At 34.5% G+C, this 13,655-nt stretch overlaps 1 protein-coding gene across 1 annotated transcript in view; it reads left to right on the forward strand.

The window, feature by feature from the left end:
- FMN2 (formin 2) overlaps window positions 1-13,655 on the forward strand; it is a 396,703-nt gene that overhangs the window by 255,867 nt on the left and 127,181 nt on the right. The window contains 5 exon segments of the mRNA XM_040451785.1: window positions 2,775-2,866; window positions 3,006-3,135; window positions 4,875-5,021; window positions 8,708-8,767; window positions 8,914-9,034. Of these exon segments, the coding sequence (XP_040307719.1) occupies window positions 2,775-2,866; window positions 3,006-3,135; window positions 4,875-5,021; window positions 8,708-8,767; window positions 8,914-9,034 (550 nt within the window).

The raw sequence follows: 13,655 nt of genomic DNA on the forward strand, positions 1-13,655 counted from the left end.
CTGGGCAACTTTTCTTTCTGAAGTCAGCAGAAATGGTCTGATAGAGCATAAGTGTCAAGGACTATGCAATTTGTAATTCATGTATACTGAATAATTTGGGGAATAACTCTACAGTTTTGCCAGAAAGTCACTTTATTCTCAAGACATTGGGGCATTTTATCTTTCTCTCCTATATTTGATTATTATTATGATTTACCTTAACCATCTTTTTTTCTCTCATAGTTGTTTGTTCAGATTTTATGTGTTTTTATTTAAGAGCCAGAGAAATTTACTGAGTCCATGGAGTCAGCTTCTGATCACTCACCTGCTCATACCAGCACTCAACTAGGTTGAGTCTATGTCAGGTTATCTAAGGTTCTAAAAACAAAAATGAAACCAACAAACTTACTTACTTCATCAGATTGTAGCAAGGTGGATTTTGTTTTCTCCCTGTCGACGTTTGGGTATTGAATGTGATTGAGTTTGAAGACAGCAGACTAATTTTCTGCTCTGCTAAGCGAAATAAGTCAATCAGAAAGAGACAAATATCATATGATTTCATTCATATGTGGAATTAAAGAAACAAAACAGATGAACATATGGGCAGCGGGGAAAAAGAAGAGAGAGAAACAAACCACAAGAGATTCCTAATGATAGAGAACAGACTGAGGGTTGACAGAGGGAGGTGGGTGGGAGATGGGCTAGATGGGTGATGGGCATTAAGAAGGGTACTTGTGGGGCGCCTGGGTGGCGCAGTCGGTTAAGCGTCCGACTTCAGCCAGGTCACGATCTCACGGTCCGTGAGTTCGAGCCCCGCATCAGGCTCTGGGCTGATGGCTCAGAGCCTGGGGCCTGTTTCCGATTCTGTGTCTCCCTCTCTCTCTGCCCCTCCCCTGTTCATGCTCTGTCTCTCTGTGTCCCAAAAATAAATAAAACGTTGAAAAAAAAATTTAAGAAGGGTACTTGTGATGAACACTGTGTGTTGTATGTAAGATATGAATCACTGAATTCTACTCCTGAAACCAATATTGCAATGTGTGTTAACTAACTAAAAGTTGATAATAAAAGAATAGAGAAGTTATATGGACTGGAACCCTTTATATGCTGTATTTTGGTGCAGACCTCCATGTCTTAAAATAACCCTTGTCTTATCAATATTCTTAATTTTAATATTCTTTTATAATATTGCCCTGGGCACTCATTTGCCAGAAAGATGAGCATTGTCTTTATTAAAAGCCATCTCGTTACTTGGTTTTAAGTGGTATAATGATGGGATCTGTGGGCCTGACTCTTATGGACAGTAACTATGATAAGTGGTGTCTACTTCCCTAAAATTCTTGGGCCAGGTCACAATAAACTGGTGGGAAAAAGCAAGATTACTATACAGTTGAAATTCTAGAAGCAGGTTCTAAAACTTTGGAGTAGCTTGGGATATTTCCATTAAATTCATGCTTTTTAATTCTTTGGATCTTTTGTTGCATTGTATTTCAAAAGCAAATTTTATTTTCAATACAAACCCTCAGAAGATCTACTGATCTGTCTTCAAACCCTCTTCCGCTGTTAAAAGAAGCTTCATTTGAGGGTTCATGGCTGGCTCAGTCAGTAGAGCATGTGACTCTTGATCTCGGGATTGTGAGTTCAAGCCCCACAATGGGCATAGAGCTTACTTAAAAATAAATGAATAAAATAAAAAGTGAGCAGTTTTAAAAAATAAAAAAAAAATGAAACTTCATTTGAAGAACTAGTCTTTGCTAGTAAATACCATCACCTGAAACCTGCATTTCAAAAGAATCAGTGAATGCAAAACAGAACATAGCTGTTTTTCAGATGAAATCTTTAGTTTCTATAAACCTATTAGAGTGTATCTCATACAGTAGTTCTTGGCTAAACTGTTTTAATGTTTAAACAAAAAAAATAATAATTAAAATAATAATTTTAAATTCTGAAAATTAGACTCAAATTTCAAATTCAAAATATGGTTGTCTACTCACACTTCTCAATGCATTGAAGTACTGTATTTGGCTGTTTTGAAACATCTTTATGAGTTATAAAATAAAGACTGCAAATATAAAGCATCCAAATTTTTCATAAAGAAGAATAGATGCGTGTTTCTCCGTGTCTGTAAAATCTTCCACCATATATTAAAAATGCAGAAGAAACTTTCCTACAAAGAAACAAATTCAGGACGAGAGACTTTTAGCTTGTAATTATAAATGCTAAAAGAAGACATTTTGGAAGAAAAGAAGCCTAAAACCATTTTTGTGTCAAAAAGAAAATTCATCAGAAAAATCAACCTTTTATTTTTGTTCCAGGACTTAATAATTCAATTGTATTTTTCCCCTAAAAAAGCCATAAACAATGATTGCAATGGTTAAATAAGTACTTTTTTCCTTTAAAAGTCTTATAACATTATGACCAAATTACTTCCAAATTTATCTTGATTGATTTCTAAATAAGACATACCACTTTAAAATGAAATTCTTGTATTCTAGAGAGTATTACAAACAGCCAAAAAACAAGAGAGGAAAACTGTATTATTTTAAAGCATGCTTAAATAAATAAATGTTTTGCAGATAACTAATAGCCAATAACATTATTTGGAAGGTTTGGAGGTGATCTGGTTTGCATTAGACATATTTACACTTTAAAATGCCTTCATGAATTAAGTCAAGCTTTACTGCAAACAGATGCTAAGAAATATGAAAACATATAGAGTTTGCTGTATTAAGATTATCATAATCTAAGGGACTCATTTCATAAGATTTTCAATAACTGTTTGGCATTGTATTTTCCAGAGAGCACAATCAGATGAACTGGAAAAAATTGAAAAGCATGGCCGGTCCTCCAAAGACAAAGAAAATGCCAAGTCTCTGGACAAACCTGAACAGTAAGAACAGGACCTTGTTGAGGGCAGCCTCTTTCCATTTGGAAAATGTAGCATCTTCCGTGCATAATTGTTATGAATATGAGGATAAACATCTGTTTATATGAATTATATTCTTCTTAACTTGGCTTTATTTCCTTAGGTTCCTTTATGAACTGTCACTAATCCCCAACTTTTCAGAACGAGTCTTCTGTATCCTCTTCCAGTCCACATTTTCAGAAAGCATTTGCTCAATTCGTCGCAAACTAGAATTGCTACAGAAATTGTGTGAGGTGAGTTCCAGTCCATAGACAGCTGACGATTGAGTTCTGATATTTAATTGTGTTCAGTCATGTCCACATTTCAAAATCGTTTTCTTTTATTTACTCTACAAATAAATTTGGAGAATAGCAGTTCCACAAAAGGGAACATACGATGACTAGTTTCAAGATCAAAGAAAAACTTGGAGAGTTGCGCGCCACGGGGCTGGTTGCTGCAGTGTGCTCGTTATGCTCCCACGTCCGGGGATTTCTGCCCCTTCTGCTTTTGCCAAAACAAAATTTTCACTTTCCCTGGTCCTTTCTTACATCAGACTTCAGATTAAATGTGATTTGAAGGCATTTTATTTATTTGCCTTCAGTTTTGGAAGGGGCCTTCAACAAATTGTTAATGATTCCATCCAAATGATTTAGGAACAGCTGTATGACTCAACAGAAGATGAATATTCTCCAGAAAACAAAGAATAAATGCTTGGCATGAATTACCAATATTACCATTTAAAACAATTTGTCAAAAATCAATAGTACCATTCGTTCTGGTTGTGGTAAATTATTTTGAAAAGTAGTAAGATGTTATTAAAGACACATTTTCAGAGGAAAGAATACTTGCAAATTCCAGCTAAGCTCCATGTTTTGGAAGAAGTGAGTGTGAACTTTTCAGGGATAAATCTAAATTTGGAATTAATCGTTAAAAACTGTGTTTTGGTTTCCTACAATTTATGCCAAAAATTTGTATCGTAGGTACAATTAGGGTGACGGCAGCGACATTCTTTTCTAGTAGTTCTCCTATTACAACCTTATTTGTTTTCCATGCAGTTGCATCAGAAATGGCTTAGAATGGTGTCTGTCACTTTACAAATGTGTACCTGAATTCTTGTAGGTGGTACAACTTCCTAAAGCTAACTTTGGGTAAACTAAAAATAAAACTATCCTATAATCCAGCATTTTCACCGTTAGGTATTTACCCAAAAATACAGATTTGAAGGGGTACATGTACCCCAATATTTATAGCAGCATTATCAATAATAGCCAAACTATGGAGAGAGCACAAATGTCTGTTGACTGATGGACTGATGAATGGATAAAGAAGATAACTTATATACTTATATACATATGTATATACATATGTATGTACATATAAATGTATAATGTACGTATATATGTGTACATATATATGTGTATATATGATGGAATGTTATTCAGCCATCAAAAAGAATGAAATCTTACCATTTGTAATGAAGTGGATGGAGCTAGAATGTATTATGCTAAGTGAGATAAGTCAATCAGAGAAAGACAGATACCATATGATTTCACTCATATGTGGAATTTAAGAAACAAAATGGATGTGAACCTATGGGAAGGAGTGTGGGAAAGAGAAGAGAGAGAAACAAACCACAAGAGACTCTCAATGTTAGAGAACAAACTATGGGTTGACAGAGGGAGGTGGGTGGGAAATGGGGTAGATAGGTGATGGGTACTGAGGAGGACACTTGTGATAAGCAGTGGGTGTTGTATGTAAGTGATGAATCACTGAATTCTACTCCTGAAATTAATATTGCACTGTATGTTAACTAAAATTTAATAAAAAAATAAAGTTAACTTTGGAGACACTACTCTTAAAATATCCTAATAATATACAATGATACAGTTTGGATGTGACCCAAAATTATTAGTATGATATGAATATCTGCCACTGACTTAAGAGAATTCAAAGAAAACTTTGTCTAAGAGATAAAATGTTCTTTATCTTACAGACATTAAAAAATGGCCCAGGGGTTATGCAAATTCTGGGTTTGGTTCTTGCTTTTGGCAACTACATGAATGGTGGAAATAAGACTCGAGGACAGGCAGATGGCTTTGGGTTAGACATTCTTCCGAAGCTGAAAGATGTTAAAAGCAGTGTAAGTATTTTGTGTGAATGAACGTAGGCAAATTGAGAATTAGAAGGTTTGTTTAGTAATGAGTTTGACTGTAAACATGTTGTAATAAATGTTTATGTTCCAAGGTAAAAAATGCCTTTATGTTCTGAGCTAGGTAAAAGTATATGGCCTTCGTATGTTTATGATTTTGTGAATGTTTCCCAAAGTGAATAATTATTAATACTATGTTTAATGAATAATTGAGTAGAGAATAAAAATAATTATTTTTTCAGTCTATCATTACCATGTCTGCTAAAATTTATCCTTTTGGAGTCTGAGGACTAATTAATTTTCATAAATTAGGCAGTATTATTCTTCTCTTCTGTGTTAAGTAATGGAGGCCAATAAGCTTGTGTTTTAAAAACAAAACGAAGATGGGTGAAAGTAGATTATAAATAAAATGTAAAAAATTATCTTATTTTTCTACATATCATATTCCCCTTGACACTGGTATATATGGGAATGCCCAAGCCCTTTTGCAGGACTAATTAATTTTTGATCCTACTTCTATACTGGTATTTGTTTAAAGTTAACATCTAAGAGATTATGAGAGTGCCAGTAAAAATATAAGATTAGGGAACAACCATGATGGTTAGAATTAATGTCCGAGAATATAAACTTAGAAGATAATAGAATTCTATTTCTCTGATGGAATCTCTACACAGAACTGTATGATAAAGGAAATTATGGACATGTTTTTAAAACATTAAGTTTAAGGGGTGCCTAGGTGGCTTAATCAGTTGAGCATCCGACTTCAGCTCAAATCATGTTTCGAAGTTTGTGAGTTCAAGTTCCACATTGGGCTCTGTGCTGACAGCTCAGAGCCTGGAGCCTGCTTCAGATTCTGTGTGTGTGTGTGTGTGTGTGTGTGTGTGTGTGTGTGCCCCTCCCCTACTCACACTCTGTCTCTTTCTCTCTCAAAAATAAATAAACATTTAAAAATATTTTAAAATATTAAGTTTAAGTAAGTAGTTGGCTCATAGAAATGGAAATAGTAGACTTGTTCTTCCTAGATAAAGAATATAGTTGAACCTTGAATGATGTGGGGCTTAGGGCACTGACCTCCCGCTCAGTCAAAAAGCCACGCATAACGTTTGACTCCCAAGACTTAAGCACTAACAGCCCACTGTTGACAAGAAGTCTAACCAATAACGTTAATCTATTGACACCTATTTCATACGTTATATGTAACATATATACTGTATTCTTACAATAAAGTAAGCTAGAGAAAATATTATTAAGAAAATCATAAGGAAGAGAAATTACATTTCCAGTATTATACTGTGTTTGTTGACAGAAATCTATGTGTAAGTGGACCCACGCAGTTCAAACCCATGTTGTTCAAGGCTCACTTTATGTCTCCCTCATAAGAAACAGACACTTTTTTTGTTGTTGTTTCTGGTGGTCAACAACTCATTTGTTCATTCATTCATACATACACTCATATATTCATTTAACATTCTTTCATTGAGTTCAGTGAAATACCAGTTACTACTTTTCCAGAATTGAATAAAGCATAATCCTTTCTTGGAATACCAGCAGCATGTAATTTTTGTGATTTTTTTATGGGTATATTTGTTCAGATGCTAGTATATTTGTATGACACAAATTTTCATAGGAACTTCCAATATGTCAACCTGATAAATCACATTTGTTCAAAAGCAAAAGCTCCCTTGGAAGCATTGAATAGTTCTTAACAACTGATTGTTGAATTGAAACAAGTAACTTTTTCAAATAATACTGGAACGTAAATATCATTGACATAATTTTTAACATAAAAATGGATCTGAGATAGATGCTGATAATCATAATTACATATGAATAAAGGATTATTTGGGTTTTTTTATTGGTTAGTATATCTTATTCAATCTCCAAGTAAGTTAAAATTTTTTTTTTTCGACGTTTATTTTTGGGACAGAGAGAGACAGAGCATGAACGGGGGAGGGGCAGAGAGAGAGGGAGACACAGAATCGGAAACAGGCTCCAGGCTCTGAGCCATCAGCCCAGAGCCCGACGCGGGGCTCGAACTCACGGACCGTGAGATCGTGACCTGGCTGAAGTCGGACGCTTAACCGACTGCGCCACCCAGGCGCCCCTAAACTTTATTAATTTAAATAATTAAGGAGTATCCTAGATAAAAAATTACATAATAAAATCAAGAAGCAAGATTTTTTGTTTTTAATAATTTCATTTGCATTCGCGTAAGAGTTATACTAGTCTTCCTGATTTGATTCTTGCTCTATAAAATGAATATAACTGTGTCTTCTTCTTAGTACTGTTTGTGGACCTGCATGGACAGAGCTGTTACTCAGATCACTCAGAATTTTCACTCAGCATGCCTATCAGCAGGCAGTTAATAAATGTTTTGTTCATTCATTCAAGTACTGCTAACTGTACTGCATATTTCTTTGAATTCTATTAGGAAAGAGAACGGAAAGTTGGTTAAATTATATGCAAGCAAATGATGTTCCTGAAAAATATATTAATTTTACTATTATAAGATATTACTGCATAATATCTTATTATATTATTACTATACATTACAATGAAGAAAGTCTCTAAAAGCTGTATTATCATATGTCAAACTAAATTATGAAAGGCTATTGCTTTTTATAAATAGAAGGAAAATAATCGTTAGATTGAACATTTCAGGGAATGTAGTTTGTGTCATATGGTTTTTAAATATGTGTGTATGTGTGTGTGTGTGTGTGTGTGTGTGTGTGTGTGTGTGTATTTGTCCTCCCACATTCAGAGTATCTAGTTCTAATTTTGAATGATGAAAACTTAATGCCTTTTAAATGTGCCAGAAAGGAGGTAAAAACCTATTCTTTGAAGCCTGTTAGAATAGAAACAATTCTACATTTTTTTCCATAGAAATACACACCGCATTGTTTATAGCTACCTGGATATTAATTCCACAATCTCAGATGCTGACATAGCAATTTATAATATAGACTCGCATTTTTAAAGCTCCTGCTGACTTGAAATTGTACTTAACTTTATTTTCTTTATCTACTAATAAGCCTCAATCAAACTTACTGTTGCAGATTGATACCTGCTGGTCCAGAAGTGGTATAGAAATGCTGGCAATGTTTAATCATTTCAGTTAAGATAGTAGTTATACTTTTAAACATAAAGCATGATAATTAGTGAGCTAATTTTCTGATCAAAGAGGGTAAAACAGGAAAGTATTCACAGTTGAGACTCCACCCTTGAACAGCTGGGTTTCCACTTGGGGCTTAGATTAAAACACTGGGGAAAAACAGGATCTTCTGTGCCAGTGAAATCCTTAGATGTAGGGGCTGTAGTACTTTGAAATATAGAATTTCACATTTTATTCTAAATGTTCTCATCTTTGTGTTGATTTACTGGAATCTATTTTATTTGACGCTGTAATATTTAAAAAATATATTTTTGGGGCGCCTGGGTGGCGCAGTCGGTTAAGCGTCCGACTTCAGCCAGGTCACGATCTCACGGTCCGTGAGTTCGAGCCCCGCATCAGGCTCTGGGCTGATGGCTCAGAGCCTGGGGCCTGTTTCCGATTCTGTGTCTCCCTCTCTCTCTGCCCCTCCCCTGTTCATGCTCTGTCTCTCTCTGTCCCAAAAATAAATAAACGTTGAAAAAAAATATATATATATATTTTTACTTACTTTGGTCTTTCTGCCTAGGACAATAGCAGAAGCCTTTTGTCATACATTGTCTCCTACTATCTTCGAAATTTTGATGAGGTAAGGCAATTTTTACAGTGATATTTTGTTATTGTTTATTGTTGAGTGATTTGGCAGTTTTTGCTATTTTGCCATTGCCATTGTTGTATTATTTTTATTTATATTGATGCTGATTTGTTTTAAAATTATGTGTTTTTGCTCATTAGGATGCTGGAAAAGAACAGTGTGTTTTTCCACTACCAGAACCTCAGGACCTTTTTCAGGCTTCACAGATGAAGTTTGAAGATTTTCAAAAAGATCTCAGAAAACTAAAGAAAGACTTGAAAGGTAACTTATAATCTTAAGGAGTCATGTTTGTATTATTTATGCTTTGTTAATGAGAAAAACCTGACTTTTCAATGTTTTTTAAGACAGCAAATCTTTAACAGCATTGTAAAACTAGATTTTTTTAGTGTGGCAAAAGAAAAATTTTGCCAGTAGACTAGTTTTTTTGTTGTTCAAAAAGTTACGTGTATTAGACATTTAGATATTGAATAGCATATTGGTTATTTGAATAGCAATCCCCTTGATCAGAAACAAATTTGATCATCTTGTTTCCACTTTATAGCCAAGAACATTTGTCCATTTATCATGATATTGTTAAAAGATAAATAGTTCCTCCCTATTGGGTATACTTGCACAAGATGTTGTGGTTTGTGAACTTTCCTGGGAACAAAAATCTTCTCTCACATGTTTGGTCAAAAAACACATGTATGTATAACATCTTTATTAACAGTCACAAAGCCTTGTATCAAATCATTTTGAAGAGAGTCTAAAATTCTTCAGATTTCTAGAAAAGACCTTGGAGAGCCAAAGCAATCTTGAAAAAGAAAACCAAAGAAGGAGGCATCACGATCCCGGACTTCAAGCTATACTACAAAGCTGTCATCATCAAGACAGTATGGTACTGGCACAAGAACAGACACTCAGATCAGTGGAACAGAATAGAGAACCCAGAAATGGATCCACAAACGTATGGCCAACTAATCTTTGACAAATCAGGAAAGAACATTCAATGGAATAAAGACAGTCTCTTCAGCAAGTGGTGCTGGGAAAACTGAACAGAGACATGCAGAAGAATGAACCTGGACCTTTCTTATACACGAAAATAAACTCAAAATTGATGGAAGACCTAAATGTAAGATAGAAAGCCATCAAAATCTTTGAGGAGAAACTAACAATTTAAAATAAAAAATATCAAATTGGAAAAGGAGAAGTAAAACTGTCATTATTTGCTGAGGACATTTTATATACAAAAAATCCTAAAGACTCCATCAAAAACTAGGAGACTAATAAACTAAGTTGCAGGGTACATAATAAATATACAAAAATATATTACATTTTTATATAGCAACAGAGGACTATCCAAAAGAGAAATAAAAGAAACAATCTCATTACAACTGCATCAAAAAGAATAAAATACCCAGGGATAAATTCGACCCAGAATGTGCAAGATCTGTACACTAACACCTATAAGACATTGATGAAAGAAATTAAAGAATATACAAATAGAAAGCTATTCTGTATTCATTGTTTGGAAGACTTAATATTGTTAAAAATGTCCACATTACCCAAAGCAATCTACAGATTCAATGCAATCCCTATCAAAATTCCAATGGCCTTTTTCATAGAATTAGAACAAATGATCTTTAAATTTGTATGGAACCACAAAAGATCCACAATAGCCAAAGCAATTTTGAGAAAGAATAAAGCTGGAAACTTAATACATACCTCCTGATTTCAAGGTATATTACAAAGCTAGAGTAATCAGAACAGTATAGTATTTGCATAGATCAACTGAACAGAATAGGAAGCCCAGAAATAAGCCCATATATATATGGTCAATTAATTTATGACAAAGGAGGCAAGAATATACAATGGGGAAAGGATGGTCTCTTCAATAAGTTGAGGCTGGGAAAACTGGACATCCAAATGCAAAAAGAAAAAAAAAAAAGAAAAGAAAAAGAAACTGGATAGTATCTTACACCATACCCCAAAATTAACTCAAAATAAGTTAAGGACCTGAATGTAAGACCAGAAACCATAAAACTCATAGAAGAAAACATAGGCAGTAAGCTGCTTGATATCAGTGTGGGTGGTATTTTTTTGGATCTGACTCCAAAGGCAGTGGCAACAAAGGCAAAATAAACAAATGGGATGGAATCATTCTAAAAAGCTTCTACACAGAGAGGGAAACAATCAATGAAAGGACAAGGCAACTTACTAAATGGGAGAAGATATTTGCAAATGATAAATCCAATAAGAGGTTAATATCGAACCTATGTAAAGAACTCAAACAACAACAAATACATAAACAATCCAATTACAAATGGGCAGAAGATTTGAATAGACATTTTTCCAAAGAAGACAGGCAGATGGCCAAGAGGCACATGAAAGATGATCAACATCACTAATCATAAGGGAAATCCAAATTAAAGCCACAGTGAGATCTTACTTCATGCCTGTCAGAATGGCTAGGATCAAAAGGACAAGAAACAAGCGTTGGTGAGGATGTGAAAAACAAGGACTCTGCCTGCACTGTTGTAGTGTAAATTGGTGTAGCTACTGTGGAAAACAGTATGGAGTTTCCTAAAAAAATTTAAAATACAACTGTCATGGAATATAGCAATTCTACTTCTGGGTATTTATCTAAGGAAAATGAAAATACTAATTTGAAAAGCTCTGCGTGCCCCTGTATTCATTGCGGCATTATTGACAATAGCCAAGATATGCAGGTAACCTAAGTGTCCATCAATAGATGAATGGATAAAGATGTGGTATGTATATATATGTATATACAAACACACAGAGGAATATTACTGAACCATAAAAAAGAAGGAAATCGTATCATTTGAAATAACATGGATAGATCTTGAGTGCCTTTTGTTGAATGAAATAATTCTGACAGAAAAAGACAAATACTGTATGATTTCACTTGTATGTAGAATCTAAAAAGAACAAAATAAAACAAAACAAATTTCATAGATACAGAGAATGGATGGGTAGTTGTTATAGGGGAGGGGTTTGGGTGGTAGAAAAAAATGGGTGAAGGGGATCAAGATGTACAAACTTCCAATTATGAAATAAATAGGTCACGGAAATGTAATATACAGCAGGATGACTTTAGTCAGTAATATTGTATTAAAAATTTGAAAGGTGCTATTAAAGGAAATCTTAAGAGTTCCCATCACAAGGGAAAAAATGTTTGTTGATAGATGTTAACTATTGGGGTAGCCATTTCATAATGTATACACATGTTGAATCAGTACATCATTTACCTAAAACTAGTATCATCTTATATGTCATTTATACTTCAATGATGATTTTTAAGATAAAGAGATTTTATGTGAGAAAAAGTAATGTTTATACAGATAGTTTATCTGTATTTTTTTTTTTTTTTTTTTTTTTTTTTTTGGTAAAATGTCTTTGTGATCATGAGGGTTGTTGCAGAGTTGAGAACACCTCAGTTGTGTGTGTAAGCCTCCTGCTAAATCTGTTAAGCACCGACAGGGAATAAATAAGTTTATGTGAGATTTTCATTTGATGTTGCATTACTAGATAAAAAGAAGAGACTTGATTACCTCTGTCCATAAATCAAATGTGATATCACTTTTTAAGAGATTGTATCCCAATTTTGAAATATTTATCCAAAGATTTTGGTCTATAATCAAATTTATGAAGTTGATATTTTCATCACAGATGCTTTTATATGGATTTAAATCCACAGAGCAACATTATATACTTACATTTTCTAAACATTCAACAGCATTCGTTTATAGTCCTGCTGCATGTTAGGCATTTGCTAGTTTGCCACGGATACCAAAAGATATAAGTATCACTGCCAAGGAGGGGTGAAATTCTGTCACTTAGATGTTCTCCCTTAGAGCCTCAAATATGGGTGCTCACTGATTGAGCCCAAGAATGACTGCCTCATTTAAAAAAGATACATAAAACTATGTTACATTTGTAGAATACTATATTATTATGTATTTAAGAACGATTTCTTGGGGCGCCTGGGTGGCTCAGTCGGTTAAGCGTCCAACTTTGGCTCAGGTCATGATCTCGCAGTCCGTGAGTTCGAGCCCCGCGTCGGGCTCTGTGCTGCCAGCTCAGAGCCTGGAGCCTGTTTCAGAGTCTGTGTCTTCCTCTCTCTCTGACCCTCCCCCGTTGATGCTCTGTCTCTCTCTGTCTCAAAAGTAAATAAACGTTAAAAAAAATTTTAAAGAATGATTTCTTAAAACAATAAGAAACCCAAACCATTCATGTGTAGTATGTATTATACTTAAAATTTTGCCAGGTATCTTGGTTTGCTTATAAAATTCTGTTTCCTGTTTCTCTCTCTCTTTTCTCTCTCTCTCTGTCCTTTGATTTGGTGCTGGGGCATTTGTGGAATATCTGGAAAATATTTCACACTTCGATCAACAATTCAGTCTTGCAAAGTAGGATTTTGTACTTTACCAGTGACTTAACAGTGAGTGGAATGGTAATCTTATTACCAGGGAATTTTCTATTTGGTTCGGTTGGTTTATCACTTTGGAATGTTACCTCATTTATTTTTCCTATCTACATAGTTTCTTACTACAATTATTAAATGTACATATAGCCATGAAAGTGCAAGTTCTCACAAGTCTTAGAGCTCAAACAAAGGCAACAACCACCCACCAGATAGTGGTGTTGAAAGGAAACGTAACCATCGCCATTGAGTACTGTTTCTTCTTGCTCATCTGTCTTCTTAAGTAATGTGGTTCACTACATGGATTAGGCACTGCAGGAGCGTTTTAGCAATTTTTAGTACTTTAGAGGGTTGAGAAGGTGGTGATTTTAAGCCCCACAGCTTATACTTTCTATTGGGTGAAGACAAAGTTCTCTAAAAAGCGATCAACTATCACCGATAGCATTTGTTAGAACA

Source organism: Herpailurus yagouaroundi, unplaced genomic scaffold (genome assembly GCF_014898765.1).
Source record: "Herpailurus yagouaroundi ecotype Mexico unplaced genomic scaffold, PumYag 205, whole genome shotgun sequence".
Classification (NCBI taxonomy): Eukaryota; Metazoa; Chordata; class Mammalia; order Carnivora; family Felidae; genus Herpailurus; species Herpailurus yagouaroundi.